General features: G+C 45.7%; 1 protein-coding gene and 1 long non-coding RNA gene across 13 annotated transcripts in view; one reads left to right on the plus strand and one right to left on the minus strand.

Moving 5' to 3' along the window:
* The first annotated feature begins 5,854 nt into the window (after positions 1-5,854).
* LOC132472136 (uncharacterized) lies at positions 5,855-11,146 on the plus strand. The gene is made up of 2 exons (XR_009529001.1): positions 5,855-6,297; positions 10,806-11,146. It is a non-coding gene; the product is annotated as an uncharacterized LOC132472136 (long non-coding RNA).
* Positions 10,221-21,400, minus strand: part of herc1 (HECT and RLD domain containing E3 ubiquitin protein ligase family member 1) — a 65,821-nt gene continuing 54,641 nt past the window's right edge. For all 12 annotated transcript variants that reach the window (XM_060071606.1, XM_060071605.1, XM_060071602.1 and 9 more), the window contains 12 exons: positions 21,022-21,144; positions 20,782-20,884; positions 20,311-20,480; positions 19,307-19,445; positions 18,595-18,764; positions 18,216-18,385; positions 15,716-15,881; positions 14,878-14,954; positions 13,681-13,933; positions 12,424-12,576; positions 11,709-12,014; positions 10,221-11,376 (listed from right to left, as the gene is read on the minus strand). In XM_060071606.1, coding sequence (XP_059927589.1) covers positions 11,191-11,376; positions 11,709-12,014; positions 12,424-12,576; positions 13,681-13,933; positions 14,878-14,954; positions 15,716-15,881; positions 18,216-18,385; positions 18,595-18,764; positions 19,307-19,445; positions 20,311-20,480; positions 20,782-20,884; positions 21,022-21,144 — 2,016 coding nt within the window. In that variant the 3' untranslated portion in view covers positions 10,221-11,190. The remainder of the gene's footprint in view (positions 11,377-11,708; positions 12,015-12,423; positions 12,577-13,680; positions 13,934-14,877; positions 14,955-15,715; positions 15,882-18,215; positions 18,386-18,594; positions 18,765-19,306; positions 19,446-20,310; positions 20,481-20,781; positions 20,885-21,021; positions 21,145-21,400) is intronic.

Raw genomic sequence — 21,400 nt, forward strand, 5'->3', positions numbered from 1 at the left:
TATATTTTATTTGATAAAGACAACAGTGTTACCATTTATGTTTTTTTTTATGACGACCAATAAAAACAACAGTGTTAACCCTTATGTTTTTTTTCATGACGACCAATAAAAAACGACAGTGTTACCCCTTATATTTTTTTTCATGATGACCAATAAAAAAACAACAGTTTTACCCCTTATGTTTTTTTTCATTACGACCAATAAAAAACAAGTGTTGCCCCTTATGTTTCATTTGATAAAAACGACAGTGTTACCCCTTGAGTTTTTTTTCATGACGACCAATAAAAAACGACAGTGTTACCCCTTATGTTTTTTTCATGACGACCAATAAAAAACAACAGTGTTACCCCTTATGGTTTTTTTCATGACGACCAATAAAAAACGACAGTGTTACCCCTTATATTTTATTTGATAAAAACAACAGTGCTATCCCTTATGTTTTTTTTGATAAAAACAACAGTGTTACCCCTTATTTTTTTTTTCATGACGACCAATAAAAAACAACAGTGTTACCCCTTATGTTTCATTTGATAAAAACGACAATGTTACCCCTTGTGTTTTTTTTCATGACGACCAATAAAAAACGACAGTGTTACCCCTTATATTTTATTTGATAAAGACAACAGTGTTACCATTTATGTTTTTTTTTATGACGACCAATAAAAACAACAGTGTTAACCCTTATGTTTTTTTTCATGACGACCAATAAAAAACGACAGTGTTACCCCTTATATTTTTTTTCATGATGACCAATAAAAAAACAACAGTTTTACCCCTTATGTTTTTTTTCATTACGACCAATAAAAAACAAGTGTTGCCCCTTATGTTTCATTTGATAAAAACGACAGTGTTACCCCTTGAGTTTTTTTTCATGACGACCAATAAAAAACGACAGTGTTACCCCTTATGTTTTTTTCATGACGACCAATAAAAAACAACAGTGTTACCCCTTATGGTTTTTTTCATGACGACCAATAAAAAACGACAGTGTTACCCCTTATATTTTATTTGATAAAAACAACAGTGTTACCCCTTATATTTTATTTGATAAAAACAACAGTGTTATCCCTTATGTTTTTTTTCATGACGACCAAAGAAAAACAACTGTGTTACCCCCTTTGTTTTATTTGATAAATATCGACAGTGTTACCCCTTATGTTTATTTCATGACGGCCGATAAAAAACGACAGAGTTACCCCTCATGTTTTTTCCATGTTGACCAATAAAATACGACAGTGTTCCCACCTGCAGGACTTCATTATTCTGTTTCGTCCTCCTTGACCCCTCCGTCCATCAACAGCGTGTCTTCTTTCAATCCCCGTTTATCCATATCCAAAGCCGAAACTCATTGCAAACATTTCGTTCATCCGTTTGTCCGAGGAAATACAACACCAGCAACTCTCACGACCAGTGGCGGTGGGTCAATAGAGTGGCGAAGTCACGCCCCTTCCGGTAGAGCTCATGGGACCTATGAGATCGAAAAATATGAATGGGTGTCAATGGAGAGAAAATAATTATTTTCTGGTCCCAGTCTTTATATGCCCTGGATTACACATATGTTGTTTATGGATTTAAATGATAATTTTTCATGCAAAGAAAACTAAAAATGTTCGTGAAGAAGTTTGATTATTTTAGGTTTTATGTGAGGCCGCTTTGTGAACTACAGCTCTTCGCTGCTCTCGACGCATATGATATACGTCACCACACCCGCCCTTGGAACTCGGCACAGAGATGGCGATCTCTCTGCCCCACTTCACCGCTTTTTCCAGGGGAGGATAAAAGCATCGAAAGAGGTGAAAACAATTATAAGTCGGGGCACGTGCAGAGTTTCAGTTATGCCGATGGGAAGATTGTCGGTCTTCTCCACGCCAGTCGCAGGGAGCGTGACGTCACATACGAGCCGTGTAGTCTTTCTCGTTGTGTTTTCTCTACAGCCTTTATCTGAACAATTGCACAATAAACGGTCGAACTCTTTGCATGAAAAATTATCCTTTAAATCCACAAACAACATATGTGTAATCCAGGTCATATAAAGACCGGGACCAGAAAATAATTATTTTCTCTCCATTGACACCCATTCATATTTTTCGATCTCATAGGTCCCATGAGCCCTACCGGAAGGGGCGTGACTTCGCCACTCTATAGGGGGCGCCAGGGCGCCGCCCCTCCGTGAAATATTCACTCAAAATATTCACATTGTGTGACATGCTTGTCACTGCCAGCAACCATTTAAAAGCGTCTGAACGTCAATGATTTGGGCTAGGCTAGTTATTGGTCATTCGAAATAAAGCCCTCTTCCAAGTCAGGAGCGCCGGCCACGTTGAAGTCAATGTAAACTCGCTAACTTTTTGCTGTCTATCAAGCAGAGACAGCTTTTCATTGGCGCACCATGTGTTCGCCCTCGGGTCGCACCAGTGTGCGCCCCAGGCCAATGGTATCGCTTTTTTTTTTTGTTATCACCATATGACTGGACAATTCAGCGAATCGATCCAATAGGCTACCTCCCTCAGCAGCATTCGCGCACCACAACTACATGTAGAGGGGAGATAGATCGCTAACTAGCAGAGAGTTGTAAGCACTTTTCCACCCTTTTCAGTGGAGGAATTGGACTCCCCAAGCAATGTTATACTTAAAAGGAGCAAGTAAATTACATATTAATTTAGTCTTTCGGCCTGTAGTATATAAACAAAATGAAGCATTAATAACTGTCCCATATTTCTAACTGCATTTGAAGTAGACATTGAGACCCGCAAAAAATGGACGCTATAGGACAGTGATCATGATTTGTCTCAATATCAGAATAACAACAATGGGTCAAATAGCAATGGCTGGTTGAATGGCCATGAAGTAGGTCTGTATATGCAGTGTAAGCTTGTCCAGGCCCTGCAAGTCAGGATGTATGTAGGCTATGAATCTGAATGAAAAGTAGGTAAATAGGTAGTGGCCATCCCCAAAATGCACCAGAATACGGGAAATCAAATCTATTAAATTCAAAAAAGATTATGGGGGGGGGGGGGGAACCTCAGACCCCCTGTCTATTACTTTGCCCCACCAACATGTGTGATCGCCAGCCGCCACTGCTACTGTGGGCAGTTAATTTCAACATCAAGATAAGTTTAGCCTCTTTTTTTTCCACATATGAATTGGAATAAGTGGCCTAGGCACGACCTAAGTGATTCTCACTGTTGGCGATAACCTGATTGAAATCAATACGACAAGAACGCATGGCTCAAAGAGCGCTTGTTGTAGTCAATCTTCGGAAAATTGTAGTTTCCCACTAGAGACGCTAGAGGTCGGCAATACCCGCCGTCGCGCAATGACGTCGGTTAGGAAAAGTGGAGTCGAATTCATTTTAAACAGTGCTGTCTTTTCCTATGTTCGAAAGGAAGCACCTTTTCATCTCTCCTTGAACCGATGACGTTTTCCACAAAGGTTAAGGAAAGGAGGCATAAAGGTTAGGAGATTTGTCTATTCGTAGAGGCTCCTGTTCCTCCTCCACCTTTCACCCCACCCGGCTTTTTCTATGATGATTGCAGCTCGTCACTTCATGATCAAGTGAGCCAGTGCATGTTGTCCCGGGTGTCAAGGTGGGATCTTACCCGTCGTTGGCTAACCAGCCTTCCATACTGGCTTATTGCAGGATGCCGTGCCTGGGATACAATCAATCCCCACCAATAAAGAGGAATAGATTGAAAAGTCGAGGGATGGAGAGACTTCAGTCCCAGCTACACATGCAGCGAAGTGTGTGCGTAATGGAGACACAGCAGATGATGATGATCGGATGATGACGCCAATCAGAAAGTAACTTTCTATCATTTTTTTTAAATAGTATATTATCAAATGCTAACATTCTATCAGTGTTCCAGCAGTAGTAGTGGCATTTGAAAGGTAAAAGCCACTATTTCTGAAAGTAAATTGATAACCCAGCATGTAGGAGCCCTTCCCAGCAGATGTAGCAATAATCCACCTGCAATAATCCAATGTTCTAGTTGCTTGCAATAAAAACATCCCCCAGTGGGTGTCAATGGCCCTCCTCGGCCGCTGAGGTAGAACTGGTGATAGTTCCTCTTCTCGGCTAGAAGGGGGAGCTGCAGAGGTAAAACTGGTAGCAGTTCCTATCCTCGGCCAGCAGGGGGAGTCGTTTAGGTGGAACTTTAACTACACATTAGAACTCCAAACATGACGGTCGGGAACTAAAACATGAGGTGGAGTAAAATAACTCCAAATATGGTGGGCTGGGAACAACACATTTATCAAGGCCTGAAAGCTCCAGAGTCCTATCTATTCTCTCTCTCTCTCTCTCTCTCTCTCTATTCTCTATCTATTCTCTCTCTCTCTATTCTCTATCTATTCTCTATCTATTCTCTCTCTCTCTATTCTCTATCTATTCTCTCTATTCTCTATCTATTCTCTCTCTCTCTATCTATTCTCTCTCTCTCTCTATCTATTCTCTCTCTCTCTCTATTCTCTCTCTATTCTCTCTCTATTCTCTATCTATTCTCTATCTATTCTCTATCTATTCTCTCTCTCTCTCTCTCTCTCTCTCTCTCTCTCTCTCTCTCTCTCTCTCTCTCTCTCTCTCCTCTCTCTCTCTCTCTCTCTCCTCTCTCTCTCTCTCTCTCTCCTCTCTCTCTCTCTCTCTCTCTCTCTCTCTCTCTCTCTCTCTCTCTCTCTCTCTCTCTCTCTCTCTCTCTCTCTCTCTCTCTCTCTCGCTCTCTCGCTCTCTCGCTCTCTCTCTCTCTCTCTCTCTCTCGCGCTCTCGCGCTCTCGCTCTCTCGCTCTCTCGCTCTCTCGCTCTCTCGCTCTCACTCTCTCTCGCTCTCTCTCTCTCTCTCGGCCATTAACAGATAACAGTGGAATGTGACTTCCACTTCCCAAACAAAGCCTAATTACTCTTTCTCACACACAAAGGGATTAGTCTTTATCTTTTTCTATTTGAACATTATATGTATTTTGTTAAAGAGAACTGTCAAATTTCTCATTTACAAAGTGTTTTTTTTTGGAGAGAAATGCTGAATAAATGCATAATCTTTTCAAACTCAAAAATAATCGTTTCAATAATCGTGGTTTCAATATTGACCAAAATAATCATGACTGATTCTTTCCATAACCAAGCCCTACCTCCAGGGCCTCCAGCGGCCCCTACTCTGCCGTCACGCCTCCCCCAAAACAGCAGGGCAGGTACAGCGAACCACCACCAAGTCCTTCTCCTCCACTCCCTCCGGCGGCACCCTGGGGGCCCCCCAGGACAACGCCGTCTCCTCCAGCTCAGACGGGGCGCACAGCAGACGTTTCCGCCGCAAATCGGCCGGCATTAACGACCGCCACCATGCCAAACAGGCCCCTCTTACCCCCCCGCCACACCGCCGGTCAGGTGCAGCTCACCCTGCCTGGAGAGACTGCTCCAGGCCAAGGACAGCGTTGTCAGTGGCAGGAGGGTCCAGGAGGGAGAGGGGGAGGGGGGCAGCAGGGGGAAGGTGAGCCGCCAGCTGCTTTACCTGAAGCATGTGCAGAGGCGGCACCGTCGGTAAGACTAGTGAGGAATCAGTAGTCTGGAGGGCAAGGGGCTGTGACACCAAACAGAGCAGCACGTTGAGCATTCTGATGCATTTATTGTGTTCTTTGTATGCTTCAGGAAACTCGGAATAGGCAATAGAAATCAAAACAATAAATATGGAAATTATGTAAAACTGTTTCCTAATGAATCATTTTACACAATGTACAATTTCTTCATTTCCACAACTCCACTGGTTTCCATAACCTATACACTTTTCCAAACAAAATAAACAACTCCATGCAAATACCCTTAAAATGGGAGGTGGAGTAATGAAAACTGGAAAATAAAAAAATAAAATCTTCAGTACACTGCTGAGTCAATACAACGGTTCATTGTTTTAAAATAACCAATAACCCACACAGTGAACCAAATCAAGGAACTTATGTTCTGCCCGTACATAGACATGGACTTAAAATGAACTATGAGTGCATGTGTGTGTTTCATATATGTGTATGCATGTGATGCATGTTTCAGGTGAATTTTGTGTGTGTCGTGTGAATTGTGTGTTTGAGGAGAATTGTGTACATGTTTGTGTCACGTGAATTGTGTGTGTCACGTAAAGTGTGCGTGTGTCATGTGAAGTGTGTGTTTCATATATGCGTGTGTGTGTCATGTGAAGTGTGTATGTGTTTGTGTGTGTGTCATGTGGATTTTGGGTGTGTGTCATGTGATTAGTGTGTGTGTGTGCCATGTGAATTGTGTGTTTGTGTGTGTGTCATGTGAATTTTGTGTGTGTGTGTGTCATGTGAAGTGTGTGTGTTTGTTGTGCCCGTGTCAAGTAAATTATGTGTGCTTGGGTGTGTCATGTGAATAGTGTATATGTGTGTGTCATGTGAAATGTGTGTATGTGTCATGTGAAGTGTGTGCGTTTGTGTCATGTGAATCTGGTGTGTGTGTGTCATTTAAATTTTGTGTGTGTGTCATGTGAACGGTGTATGTGTGTGTCAAGAGAAGTGTGTGCGTGTTGATAAGAAGAAGATATGGGGGTGTGTGTGATGGGTGTGTTAGTAGTCAGTGTCGGAGCCCTCTGTGTTGTCCACGTTGCGGGACAGCATGTAGTTGTCCATGTCGATGGAGCGGCAGTTGTTGATGGCGTAGCGCAGCCTCTCGGCCATCACAGCCTGACTGGAGTAGGGGGGCAGGCGCAGCTGGAAGAAGCGTGAAATATTCACTCAAAATATTCACATTGTGTGACATGCTTGTCACTGCCAGCAACCATTTAAAAGCGTCTGAACGTCAATGATTTGGGCTAGGCTAGTTATTGGTCATTCGAAATAAAGCCCTCTTCCAAGTCAGGAGCGCCGGCCACGTTGAAGTCAATGTAAACTCGCTAACTTTTTGCTGTCTATCAAGCAGAGACAGCTTTTCATTGGCGCACCATGTGTTCGCCCTCGGGTCGCACCAGTGTGCGCCCCAGGCCAATGGTATCGCTTTTTTTTTTTGTTATCACCATATGACTGGACAATTCAGCGAATCGATCCAATAGGCTACCTCCCTCAGCAGCATTCGCGCACCACAACTACATGTAGAGGGGAGATAGATCGCTAACTAGCAGAGAGTTGTAAGCACTTTTCCACCCTTTTCAGTGGAGGAATTGGACTCCCCAAGCAATGTTATACTTAAAAGGAGCAAGTAAATTACATATTAATTTAGTCTTTCGGCCTGTAGTATATAAACAAAATGAAGCATTAATAACTGTCCCATATTTCTAACTGCATTTGAAGTAGACATTGAGACCCGCAAAAAATGGACGCTATAGGACAGTGATCATGATTTGTCTCAATATCAGAATAACAACAATGGGTCAAATAGCAATGGCTGGTTGAATGGCCATGAAGTAGGTCTGTATATGCAGTGTAAGCTTGTCCAGGCCCTGCAAGTCAGGATGTATGTAGGCTATGAATCTGAATGAAAAGTAGGTAAATAGGTAGTGGCCATCCCCAAAATGCACCAGAATACGGGAAATCAAATCTATTAAATTCAAAAAAGATTATGGGGGGGGGGGGGGAACCTCAGACCCCCTGTCTATTACTTTGCCCCACCAACATGTGTGATCGCCAGCCGCCACTGCTACTGTGGGCAGTTAATTTCAACATCAAGATAAGTTTAGCCTCTTTTTTTTCCACATATGAATTGGAATAAGTGGCCTAGGCACGACCTAAGTGATTCTCACTGTTGGCGATAACCTGATTGAAATCAATACGACAAGAACGCATGGCTCAAAGAGCGCTTGTTGTAGTCAATCTTCGGAAAATTGTAGTTTCCCACTAGAGACGCTAGAGGTCGGCAATACCCGCCGTCGCGCAATGACGTCGGTTAGGAAAAGTGGAGTCGAATTCATTTTAAACAGTGCTGTCTTTTCCTATGTTCGAAAGGAAGCACCTTTTCATCTCTCCTTGAACCGATGACGTTTTCCACAAAGGTTAAGGAAAGGAGGCATAAAGGTTAGGAGATTTGTCTATTCGTAGAGGCTCCTGTTCCTCCTCCACCTTTCACCCCACCCGGCTTTTTCTATGATGATTGCAGCTCGTCACTTCATGATCAAGTGAGCCAGTGCATGTTGTCCCGGGTGTCAAGGTGGGATCTTACCCGTCGTTGGCTAACCAGCCTTCCATACTGGCTTATTGCAGGATGCCGTGCCTGGGATACAATCAATCCCCACCAATAAAGAGGAATAGATTGAAAAGTCGAGGGATGGAGAGACTTCAGTCCCAGCTACACATGCAGCGAAGTGTGTGCGTAATGGAGACACAGCAGATGATGATGATCGGATGATGACGCCAATCAGAAAGTAACTTTCTATCATTTTTTTTAAATAGTATATTATCAAATGCTAACATTCTATCAGTGTTCCAGCAGTAGTAGTGGCATTTGAAAGGTAAAAGCCACTATTTCTGAAAGTAAATTGATAACCCAGCATGTAGGAGCCCTTCCCAGCAGATGTAGCAATAATCCACCTGCAATAATCCAATGTTCTAGTTGCTTGCAATAAAAACATCCCCCAGTGGGTGTCAATGGCCCTCCTCGGCCGCTGAGGTAGAACTGGTGATAGTTCCTCTTCTCGGCTAGAAGGGGGAGCTGCAGAGGTAAAACTGGTAGCAGTTCCTATCCTCGGCCAGCAGGGGGAGTCGTTTAGGTGGAACTTTAACTACACATTAGAACTCCAAACATGACGGTCGGGAACTAAAACATGAGGTGGAGTAAAATAACTCCAAATATGGTGGGCTGGGAACAACACATTTATCAAGGCCTGAAAGCTCCAGAGTCCTATCTATTCTCTCTCTCTCTCTCTCTCTCTCTCTATTCTCTATCTATTCTCTCTCTCTCTATTCTCTATCTATTCTCTATCTATTCTCTCTCTCTCTATTCTCTATCTATTCTCTCTATTCTCTATCTATTCTCTCTCTCTCTATCTATTCTCTCTCTCTCTCTATCTATTCTCTCTCTCTCTCTATTCTCTCTCTATTCTCTCTCTATTCTCTCTCTATTCTCTCTCTATTCTCTATCTATTCTCTATCTATTCTCTCTCTCTCTCTCTCTCTCTCTCTCTCTCTCTCTCTCTCTCTCTCTCTCTCTCTCTCTCTCTCTCTCTCTCTCTCTCTCATCTCTCTCTCTCTCTCTCTCTACTCTCTCTCTCTCTCTCTCTCTCTCTCTCTCTCTCTCTCTCTCTCTCTCTCTCTCTCTCTCTCTCTCTCTCTTCTCTCTCTCTCTCTCTCTCTCTCTCTCTCTCTCTCTCTCTCTCTCGTCTCTCTCTCTCTCTCTCTCTCTCTCGCTCTCTCGCTCTCTCGCTCTCTCTCCGCTCTCTCTCTCTCTCTCTCTCTCTCGCGCTCTCGCGCTCTCGCATCTCTCGCTCTCTCGCTCTCTCGCTCTCTCGCTCTCACTCTCTCTCGCTCTCTCTCTCTCTCTCGGCCATTAACAGATAACAGTGGAATGTGACTTCCCACTTCCCAAACAAAGCCTAATTACTCTTTCTCACACACAAAGGATTAGTCTTTATCTTTTTCTATTTGAACATTATATGTATTTTGTTAAAGAGAACTGTCAAATTTCTCATTTACAAAGTGTTTTTTTTTGGAGAGAAATGCTGAATAAATGCATAATCTTTTCAAACTCAAAAATAATCGTTTCAATAATCGTGGTTTCAATATTGACCAAAATAATCATGACTGATTCTTTCCATAACCAAGCCCTACCTCCAGGGCCTCCAGCGGCCCCTACTCTGCCGTCACGCCTCCCCCAAAACAGCAGGGCAGGTACAGCGAACCACCACCAAGTCCTTCTCCTCCACTCCCTCCGGCGGCACCCTGGGGGCCCCCCAGGACAACGCCGTCTCCTCCAGCTCAGACGGGGCGCACAGCAGACGTTTCCGCCGCAAATCGGCCGGCATTAACGACCGCCACCATGCCAAACAGGCCCCTCTTACCCCCCGCCACACCGCCGGTCAGGTGCAGCTCACCCTGCCTGGAGAGACTGCTCCAGGCCAAGGACAGCGTTGTCAGTGGCAGGAGGGTCCAGGAGGGAGAGGGGGAGGGGGGCAGCAGGGGGAAGGTGAGCCGCCAGCTGCTTTACCTGAAGCATGTGCAGAGGCGGCACCGTCGGTAAGACTAGTGAGGAATCAGTAGTCTGGAGGGCAAGGGGCTGTGACACCAAACAGAGCAGCACGTTGAGCATTCTGATGCATTTATTGTGTTCTTTGTATGCTTCAGGAAACTCGGAATAGGCAATAGAAATCAAAACAATAAATATGGAAATTATGTAAAACTGTTTCCTAATGAATCATTTTACACAATGTACAATTTCTTCATTTCCACAACTCCACTGGTTTCCATAACCTATACACTTTTCCAAACAAAATAAACAACTCCATGCAAATACCCTTAAAATGGGAGGTGGAGTAATGAAAACTGGAAAAATAAAAAAATAAAATCTTCAGTACACTGCTGAGTCAATACAACGGTTCATTGTTTTAAAATAACCAATAACCCACACAGTGAACCAAATCAAGGAACTTATGTTCTGCCCGTACATAGACATGGACTTAAAATGAACTATGAGTGCATGTGTGTGTTTCATATATGTGTATGCATGTGATGCATGTTTCAGGTGAATTTTGTGTGTGTCGTGTGAATTGTGTGTTTGAGGAGAATTGTGTACATGTTTGTGTCACGTGAATTGTGTGTGTCACGTAAAGTGTGCGTGTGTCATGTGAAGTGTGTGTTTCATATATGCGTGTGTGTGTCATGTGAAGTGTGTATGTGTTTGTGTGTGTGTCATGTGGATTTTGGGTGTGTGTCATGTGATTAGTGTGTGTGTGTGCCATGTGAATTGTGTGTTTGTGTGTGTGTCATGTGAATTTTGTGTGTGTGTGTGTCATGTGAAGTGTGTGTGTTTGTTGTGCCCGTGTCAAGTAAATTATGTGTGCTTGGGTGTGTCATGTGAATAGTGTATATGTGTGTGTCATGTGAAATGTGTGTATGTGTCATGTGAAGTGTGTGCGTTTGTGTCATGTGAATCTGGTGTGTGTGTGTCATTTAAATTTTGTGTGTGTGTCATGTGAACGGTGTATGTGTGTGTCAAGAGAAGTGTGTGCGTGTTGATAAGAAGAAGATATGGGGGTGTGTGTGATGGGTGTGTTAGTAGTCAGTGTCGGAGCCCTCTGTGTTGTCCACGTTGCGGGACAGCATGTAGTTGTCCATGTCGATGGAGCGGCAGTTGTTGATGGCGTAGCGCAGCCTCTCGGCCATCACAGCCTGACTGGAGTAGGGGGGCAGGCGCAGCTGGAAGAAGCAGGTCTGAGAGGTGGGCAGGCTGTCGTATGGCTGTGGAAACAGAGTGGTTAGTGAACCTCACCCCTCATGAAAAACTGGATCTATTCAACTTCAAGGGAAAGGAGGCTTGTTGGCCCATCCTCCCAGTCACTTATTTTTGTTTTGCTTATGGTTTGCGTTAAGTTTAACAACTTTTACGTTTTCATTTCTTCTTATCACTGTAAAGGTGCTGTAAAAATATTATAATTATAAACAAACAAACATGATGACCATAAGTTAACAAAAAGGGATTCCCCACCACACAAATATCTTGTCAGAAAAATGTAAAAAACGGCATTAATATACGGTCTAAGTCGGCTATGACCTCACGCGGGACGACTCACCCGGTCCACCTTCATGATCTGAAACCGCTGGGAGATGTCGGCTGTGTTGGCGGGCAGCCGCGAACGACCGGACACGAAGCGCATGAAGAGCACCCGCTCCTCGTTGGAGAACTCCCCGAGGGTCTGCCAGAACCACTGCACCAGGGCGTGGTGCTCGTCCACCTCACGGTAGCGCACCACCTTCTTCAGCACGTCGCAGCAGATCTCCGGCATGCCGCAAACCATCTGCTCCAGCTGCTTGGCCGTCAGCAGGGACAGCAGGGGCACCGGCACAATCCAGGACATGCCCTCCCTCACCGCCGCCACCTGCATCGTGGGGGGGGGGGGGGGGGGGGGGGAAGAATAGGAGTGGGAAGAGGAGGAGACAAGGAAGAGAGAGGCATGGATGAGGGAAGCATTGTACGCATCCGAAGGGTTGATTGCAGAGTGAGCATAGGTAATTGCCCATGGGCAATCTCCACAAAGGTGTAGTGAGGAGATTAACTGATACATAGAATGTGCCTCTGCTTGTTAGGCTGCTAATAGAATGTTGAAATACTGTCATCTATTAAATAATTCTTTAAGGAATAGCAAAAATAACTGGTATACGATGTGCATGTACTTATTGTACTTCTTTTGCAATTATACGGCACTCTCAAGAAAAAGTAAAATATTGTCATTAGGTTGAGCTAAAAAACTAAATGCGTCTGACTTTAACGAGTGCACGCAGACTCACTTGTCGGTCAATTTCGTGAAGCCGGTACTCGATGGCTCGCTCTACGTACTCCTTTCTGTTAGGAAACGTGAGAGGGATACTGTTTCCCCCTGGGATGATTGGAACCATCTTACCATCTGCACTTTGTCCCACGAAGGAGTCCAGAGGAATCATCTGAAGTAATTCAAAGGCACACACACACACACACACACACACACAAAAATCGGTCTATGCAGCATAAATGTTGGTGTCAAAGTCACACTCGCTGCTGAGAGAGGTAGCCTATTTGATCGATTAGATGAACTGTTCAATCATGTGTTGATAAAAATTATGAAAAACAATGGCTTTGGTCAGGGCGCACACAGGTGCGACCTGAAGCTGAATTTAGTGAATGAAAAGTCGTCTCTGCCTGATAGACAGCAAAAAGATTAGGAGCTCACATAGACTTCGTGGTTACCGGCGCCCCAGACCTGAAGGCTTTCTCTCCAATGACCAATAACAAGCCTAGCCCAAATCATTGATGTTCAGACGCATTTAAATGTTTTCTGGCAGTGGCAAGTACGGCCTATCACACAATTAAACGAGGATAAACACTATGTACTTTAGTTGATTTATTTAGTCTTTGGAATGGTTGATTCATAGTTGGCAGATATATTCAAGTGAATATTTCACAGAGGGGCGGCGCCCTAGCGCCCTCTATTGACCCACCGCCACTGCCTGCCGATGTGCTCGGGGCATATCAGAGGGGATGTAGGAACACAGTGTACCACGGCCAGGAGGAGACACAGGCTAGACTGACTTTGCAGTAGATCACTGGGAGAAATCTGAGTTAGCAAATAAAGTGAATCGCCCTCTGCAGGGGCTCCAACAGACTTTCCGCCGGGCCTGGCAATGTGAACAGCCAGAACAGCCCCCTTGGACAACAGGCAAGGATTCAGATTGATTTGTCTAAGTACAACACCCGTGTTGTTATACACTCAGCTTCAACAATGTTTCTAACCAGATGGCGGTGCACGTTCAAGTGACTGTCTGCTGACTCTTGGTCTTAGGGATTGGGTTGCATGGTGAGCTGGGAGTTTTAACAACACACAACCATCCAAACCAACGTAAAACGATCCAAAACCCAAGACCCAACCATCAAACCGACACACAGCCATCTACCAAACAGCACCCCCCCTAAACCATCCAAGGCAACCATCTCAAACTGACATACAGACATTTTCACCAATCCACCACTCTACACCCCCGGCCTCTGCCCGTCCCTGGGTCTCTGCGCACCTCATGGAAGTTCTCCTCGGTGATGCCGCTGTCCTCGATGTGGAGGATGCTGTTGAGCGTCTGGACGTAGAGCAGGTCCACCTCCTCCAGGTCCTCCAGCAGCAGGGGGATGCAGCACAGCTGCTTCCACACCATGGGCGCCAGGTGCAGGTCCAGGGGCTTCTTGGTGCGGATGGCCACGCCCATCAGGATGCCCAGGAACTTGAACTGCAGCAGGTGCTCATCCAGGCACGCCGAGGGGCTCAGCAGGAACCTGCCCCCGCAAAGGAAAGGTGGCATGAGCACGGAGGTGCACTCTCATTGTGGTGCACATTCACGGACTGGATTAGGATCCCAGGGAGTAATGATCACACCTTTATGTGTGGAAAACCAACAACTGAAACTAATCAAAAACAAATCTGATAATAATTTCCAAAATCAATCTCATAAGCTCCCACGCATATTAGTGCATGTGTAGAGAATGATGGAAGAGAAAGATTAAGGTCCCTGGTTTGGGATCGTGGTGACCAATGTAGACAGAGAACATCATGCTTTCTTCTTATACCATGGTCTGGGGGAATACTAGATTCTGATTGGCTGCAGGGTGTCCATTACTCCCAGACACCTACTAAGTAGTTCCAGTCAAATTGTCGGTTTAGTCTTCAAAACGAGAGCTGCTAAATTGTGAAAAATGCATTAAACTGTAATCAGACAACGCGGTTATATGCTATAGACCCTATAGTGTCTTTGGTATAAAGGCTGAGCGGAGAATACCTCCCGTTGCCAAGTAGTATCAAAGGTCCGTCCTATTTACTGGAGGAGTGAACAATGTTTCCGTTGCATAAGAACCTTACGGGAGGGTAATGATTGTTCCAGGTATTAGTCAAACCCTCAAGCGTTACCAGGGAAACTAAATTATGGCTTTTGAAAAACGTTATATTTGGATTGTGTTACGCATGAAAATATAAATGAATGGTCTTAATTTATTTTCTTTGGCAAGTGACCATGGTATAAGGGGATAATGCCCTTCGAGGTGTCCATTATTAGGAATTAATGGACTTTGCGGAGGCAACCGTCCTCCGCTGCGTGTCGGACGGTTCTGAGGGCTCCGCGTCGTCCATTAATTCCTGATGATGGCCACCTCGTCGGGCATTGTCCCTTACATAACGCACTTGGTGTTCTGAAACACCCCGAAGGGTCGGTGCGGTTACCCCTCACCTGTCTCTGTTGTAGCCCACCTCCGCTGTGGCGTTGGGGGAGGGGATGAGGAGGTCCACCACCCCCGTCTCAAGCTCCTACACACATACCAGATTAAGAATGTTACGTCGTCTTTGAACTGTCACAAAAAGCATTTGCTATAGTTACCTACAGTAGACTAAGAACAGACCTAAGTGCCAAGCGCTCATTTCCAAGGAGCGCTGGCGACAAGGTGCTGCCGTTGCCATGGCATCAGCAGTGACCAGCGGCATGTCGGCAGCCAGAACGGCCACGGGAAGGGTTGAGCTTATTTAGCTTTATGCAAGTGAAGCAGCTCGGGATGTTAATTCCTTCAGCGCTAGTTTCTACCAAACATGAAGAAAAATAAATTCCGGTCTCTTGTTTTTCGGAGCTGCAACTACCCTTTGTTTGTCTATCGTCCACAGAATTAAAACACAAACATTCGCTCCATTTTGTGTATTTAGAGCCAGAACCAGGTCAAATTCCTCGTGTGTCGAGTCGTACCAGGGGGTTCTGATTCAGCTTGATTATTCGATTAAACTTTTATGTTGTTATATTGCAATGGCCAAAAGTAAAACATCATTATATTTGGATCTGAAGTTCACTTACTAAATACCAGGGAAACATGGACAATTTTGATTTGATCATTCTTTCCGGCCGGCTGAGAGCTCTATTACCACCTAGATATTGTCCACAACAGAACAACGTCTTCAGCACTGCTTGAACTAAGCGCCTCCTAGCGCCTGGTCCTCATCCATCGCCTGGTGCGCCCATACGGGTGGCCAGTCAGGCATTTCAACACACCCCCAACCCACAACCCACACAGACATCCTCGTACCTGGCACATCTCTGTGATGGTGTCGTCAAACACGCCCCCCGCGTCGTCGGCCCCCTCCCCCACCAGCTTCACCTTCCAGGCCCTGGAGGGCAGGCGCAGGTCCGAGGCATTGAGCTTCACCACCTGCCGGGCGATCTGCACAAAGATGGGCTTGCACTTGCGCCCCCTGCAGAGAGGAAGAGACAAAGGAGGGGTCAGGCTGTGATTTGGAAATCACAGCAAATGGAAAATAAAAAGGGCATTTGATTGTGTTCGTTCATATGGATGTGGTATTCCCGAGGTATCCCATATCATTCAGTGTTCACACTTTTCTGTGGTTTCAGTAGTTACTGCAGAATGCAGAGCATCGTATTACAAGCTCAAGCACAAACCCTTTTGATTTAATGGAAAGGTGTAGACAGCCTTTCTGAGCTTCTCTCCGTCTGTCAAATCTCAATGAGTACATAATCGTTTATTATTCTCCTCAAACATCACAGCCTTGTTCATACTAGGCATTTGGCTTCTAATGTCTGTTTGAACACAACCCAGTGACAACAACGCCCCTTTCAACATTAATAACAAGGTGGCTACATTGCTCTTTAGCAACTGATGTTTACCCAGGTACAATAACTAATTAGCTACATCAAAAAGTCTCCTTTATAAATGATGTACTGTTCCAGTACATTCTGTTCTATTACATTTTAACTGAACATCAGAGGCATTGCTTAACACTGGATGTTATCCATTGCGCATGCGCAGGTTGAGTATTTAATATCAACAAAGTCACATATGACCGGGGATGACGTCGGGCCGCCCGTCTATATAAGCCCACGTCAGTCTACTAGATGTCCCTTGTATCTTCTCGCAGTAGCGAATACAGGTTTAGAGTAAGAAATAAAGTTGAATAAGGGCAATATTAGCCAGTGACTCCTTGCTGGTATCCCTGCAACCGCATGGTTTGAGCCACGGATTTGTCCTTAAAGGGCTGCAATTAGTCACGCACGGCTATGTTCTAACGCTAGGCTAACACAGCGTCTTCACCAGCTGTAGCGGCTGCAAAGGTAAGTATTCTCTCTGCGTTAGCTTTAAAGTTAAATAATTTAAGGGGATCCTGCTTTCGGCCTCCCGCTTAAGCTTACGTCTTGTTTTATCAGCCCTCGCAGGGATCGGCAAGGCTGTATCAGAGATTGTTGATTGTTTGCTGCATTTTGTGGCAACCTTTGTTTCTGTTAATTAAAGTGTTGACAAGTCCCTGACAAGTGTTTTCGCTCATTAAAGCGTGCACTCCCTTTGTTGGAATTTACTGGTTAGAGCGGTGTGGTAATATTCTACCCCCCACCATTAGGCTCACATGGTTGCCGCACTTGCATGGCTCTACTGCTAGCTCTAGATGGACATGATGAATGCCCTGCATGCCTCGGTGTGGTCCACATGAGGGAGGGGCTGTCTGACCATCAGTTCATGAATTGCAGTTTCATGCCACATGGGCTGAAAGTGGCGAGACTAGGCGGAGGTGGAAGGACCTCAGGTAGAAGGTGAGCTTCCCCCGCCTGGAAGAGAACCAGGGGTACGAGTACGCTCCCTACCCAGGGCTGCCCCGCCCCGGGAGAGGGCTAGGAAGGCTGCACGACATATCGAAAAATGTATCGTCATCGCGCAATCAACGCTTGTGATAGACATACCGCAAAGATTACTTAAAATTCGAAAAAATGTAGTCTTACGAGTCCTGTGCACAGGTCAATTTTTTTTTTAGACCCGCCCCCGCAAAGTTCAGCACCAGATCCGACCCATCACCTGTGATAATATCAAAATTAAATCCACACCCGCCCGGACCTGTTAATATTTGGCCCGTTACCCGACCCGTGCCCGCGATAAATCCCACACAAGCTAAAATCATTAATGAATGTGCTTTATTTTTATCTCACACTATTGGAGCACGACTCTTGCGCTCCGCCTCCCCTCCCAGAGGTAGTAGAGGCAATATGGAGCAAATATGGCACAGCAGAGGTGGACCTGTCTGCTTCAGAGTCCACAACACATGGCCCTCTCTGGTTCCCTCTGTCAGAGACGAGTCCGATGGGACAGGATGCCTTGGCACATCCATGGCCACGTCAGCTCCTTTATGCCTTCCCGCCATTTCCACTGATAGGGTTAACCCTACATAGAGTTCAGAAGCAATTCCACAGACTCCTTCTGGTTGCCCCAAACGGGCCAGAGGATTCCAGTAATGTACAGGCTGCTGGATGGAGATCCATGGTGCCTGACGAAGAGGCTGGACCTGCCCTCACAGCTGGGGGGCCACATCTGGCACCCCAAATCAGAATACCTGCAGCTACGGGTTTTGCCCTTGAGGGGCCTGATCCACTTCTAACCGCATGTGACCAGGAGGTGGTTCAAAACAACAGATTCAAGAGCTCCCTCCACTAGGGCACTTTATGCCAACAGGTGGGCCGACAGAGGTGGACGTGGCCTTATATAGACAGGCGGCTCCAGCCGTGCAGGAGGACCTGCAAGCACTCACCGAGTGGAGATCCTCTTGACGGTGATCTGTGGGCCGTAGTTCTTGCCCTGCACCATGGTCTTGCCTATGGAGCGCACCATGGGCAGAGTGTAGACTCTAGGGGCCAGCAGGGGCCTGAGTTGGCCCTGGACGATGCCCCAGGTGCCAGCGTTGTAGCGGGAGGTGCAGCTCTGAAATGCAGGCGGGATATAGAGGAGAACTGATAAGACTGATAAGTTCACAATGTTAAAATATAAATGGTAAACGTATAGGAAATGGGACTTCAAACGTGTGTGTGTGTGTGTGTGTGTGTGTGTGTGTGTGTGTGTGTGTGTGTGTGTGTGTGTGTGTGTGTGTGTGTGTGTGTGTGTGTGTGTGTGTGTGTGTGCATCCCTCCTACCTGGTTGTTGGGGCTGAGGTTGAGCAGCCGCCACGAGGAGTACATGAGGTCAGAGAAGTGGTACAGGAGGCGCAGGCGAGCCCTCACCGCCTCCATGCTCACCTCCCTCAGCCCGCTGTACTGAGGGGGCACGGTCCCAGGCAGGCCCAGCTGCAGGGGCACCGAGGAGCCTGGGGCGTGAGAAGGGCGGAGGAATCAGTTAACAGGTCAAAGAGGATGATGGAGAGAATCTTGGAAGTTTGTTATGATTTAAATTTAAGATGAAGCACAACTACAATTGCCATTATTGATTACACCATTATAGGCATTAGGCAATAAAAAGTGATGTGGTTCCTTCATATGCACCGGACAAACTGATCTTAGTCTGATGTGATATCTCGAAATGGCTTCAAAAAGGCAACAGAAGTCGGAAACAGAGGAGCGTAAAAATAAGAAACACTGCGATAAACTCGTGCATCGCTTGCACACATGACTTGAAAATGTTATTTGTAAACATAGTAAAATGCTTAAAACATGTTAGCTAGGCATTCAGGTAACATTTATGGTGAGGAATAATCTTGAGCCAGCTTGATAAAGTTAAAGTAATTGGGGTATAAATGTTGGGCATAGTAGACTACTTATTCATTTACTACACCACTCAATGTGACAGATCTGACATGACAAATGAACCATGGTTTGTAGCAGCAGCCCTGTGTTCAGGTGTGTGACCTACCTGGAGCTCTAAGCGGTACACAGGGAGCAGTCCATGCAGCACTGTGGCAGCGCCCTGCAGAGATCTGGCTGATGCTCTTTCCCTGCAGGGCTGTGGCCAGGGTGGGCTCCCGGACGTGGTTGGTGTGTCCCAGTCCCAGCTGCACAGACAAACACAGCCACAGCCACACTTGAGTTCACCATGAGGGATTTCATTCACACACACATACATACATACATACGCTATACCACTCTTTACGGCAGGAGAATATTGAAGCGTTGATTTGGTCACAGCAGGGTATCTGCAGGTTTCAGCAAGTCAAATTTAAGACTTTCTAAGACCTTTTTAATGAAATTTAAGACCTAAAACAAGCGATGGTGGGGGTTGGCAACAGACGCGAGCCAACTTCGGAAACGGACGTCTTCCAGCCAACTGTCTTTGAATTTGCACCTACCCATTGTCGCAGATTAGCTAGCCAGCACACAGATAATCGTTCATACATGCAGCTAGCAAGAAAGAAGCCTCTCTACATGTCCTTCCTGAAAAGCTCCCAGAGAAAAAAATAAATAATAATAGTCCTGCCCCGACAAATTTAAGACCTTGAGTCACAGTATTTAAGACCAGCATATGACATTTGTAATGAATTTAAGACTTTTTAAGGCCTTAAATTTAGAAACATGAATTCAAGACTTTAAGAGGATGCGCGGGTGTCCAAAATTTCAAAATTCCTGCAGGGTCGATTTCCTCAGCGATTCTATTATACAACATCATATTATACATTCAAATGATAGCTAATTTCAAAGAGAACATTTGGATTGCTGAGGCATATTGACGTACCACAGATTTACAGAGAGGGGAGCGGTGAGCTCATCACTCATCCGACAAGGACACTAGCACATAAATATATGGGCTTTCTGCGGCTACCAAGATCATTCCCCATCCCCTCCTCTCTGGGGAAGTGACAACATGGCTGCCCAAGCAGCCTCTCCTCCAGGCCGGGGGCTGTGTATGAGCGTGTGTGTTACCTGTCCCTCAGAGTTGCTTCCCCATGTGTAGACCTCCCCAGTGGAGGAGAGCACCAGGGTGTGCTCAGCGCCCACGGCGATGTCCTGGATGAAGACCCCCGACAGAGCGGGCACCTGCTGGGGTCTGTTGTGGTTCCTGGCACGGCCCTCAGGCAAGCCAATCAGACGGTCTAGACAGGAGCAGAGGGAATAGATATAAAAAATATCAATCTTCCAACACTTGTTAAGATGAAGAACAAGCCTGCTTTAGCAGATTATAACGGTGTATATGGACAAGTGGAGGGCCTTTATTTAATTTAGTGCACTCTTGGGACTTTAATGTCATGACTCATGAGGCCAAAGAAAATACAAATTTTAATGAGTTTAAATAATTGTAAGAAATCGCTGCATTGATTTGTTAAGGCTCTAACATGTATGATATTCTCTTGTAAGCCTGATTGATATGAATAACAAGCAGAAGCTATGCCGTACCTTGGCCAAATGTGTAGACGCTTCCGTCTTTGGCAAGGGCTACCGAAAACTGGGTTCCGCAGGTTACTTTCTTGATGCCGATTCCACAAAGTACGTCTACTTTCTGGGAAAAGAAGTGATAAATTATCAATATTACACAATCCATGAAAACTGCTTTCTTTGCTGTTGTGATTGATTTGGAAGGGCAAGAGCTAAACTAGAGTGGAGTGTGTGTGGGCACAAGGCGGCAGCCCAACGTACCTGAGGGGACGACTTGGCGGTAGAATTGCCCAGGCCCAGTTTCCCATAGTCTCCATCTCCGAAAGCCCACACCATCATCCCGTCTGCTGACACAGCTAGGGTGTGGTTCAGACCGCACGCCACCTGAGCCCCAGGGACACACAACCTTTGATTACAGCTGAGCTCAGAGATATACCAAACACTACAGCCACGGCCCACCACGACTGTAGGACAAACACAAGTCGTCACTGACAACAGTTATATGTGAAGATAAAAGGCAAAACTATTGAAGATAAGTCTACTAGCAAGCTTGGGTAAATAAACAGAGCCGATCCATAATTAGTGTTTGTTCTCGGCTGACGCCTCTATGAAAACGGTCGATCTGCGGCCGCCAACAGTA

Source organism: Gadus macrocephalus, chromosome 14 (genome assembly GCF_031168955.1).
Source record: "Gadus macrocephalus chromosome 14, ASM3116895v1".
Classification (NCBI taxonomy): domain Eukaryota; kingdom Metazoa; phylum Chordata; class Actinopteri; order Gadiformes; family Gadidae; genus Gadus; species Gadus macrocephalus.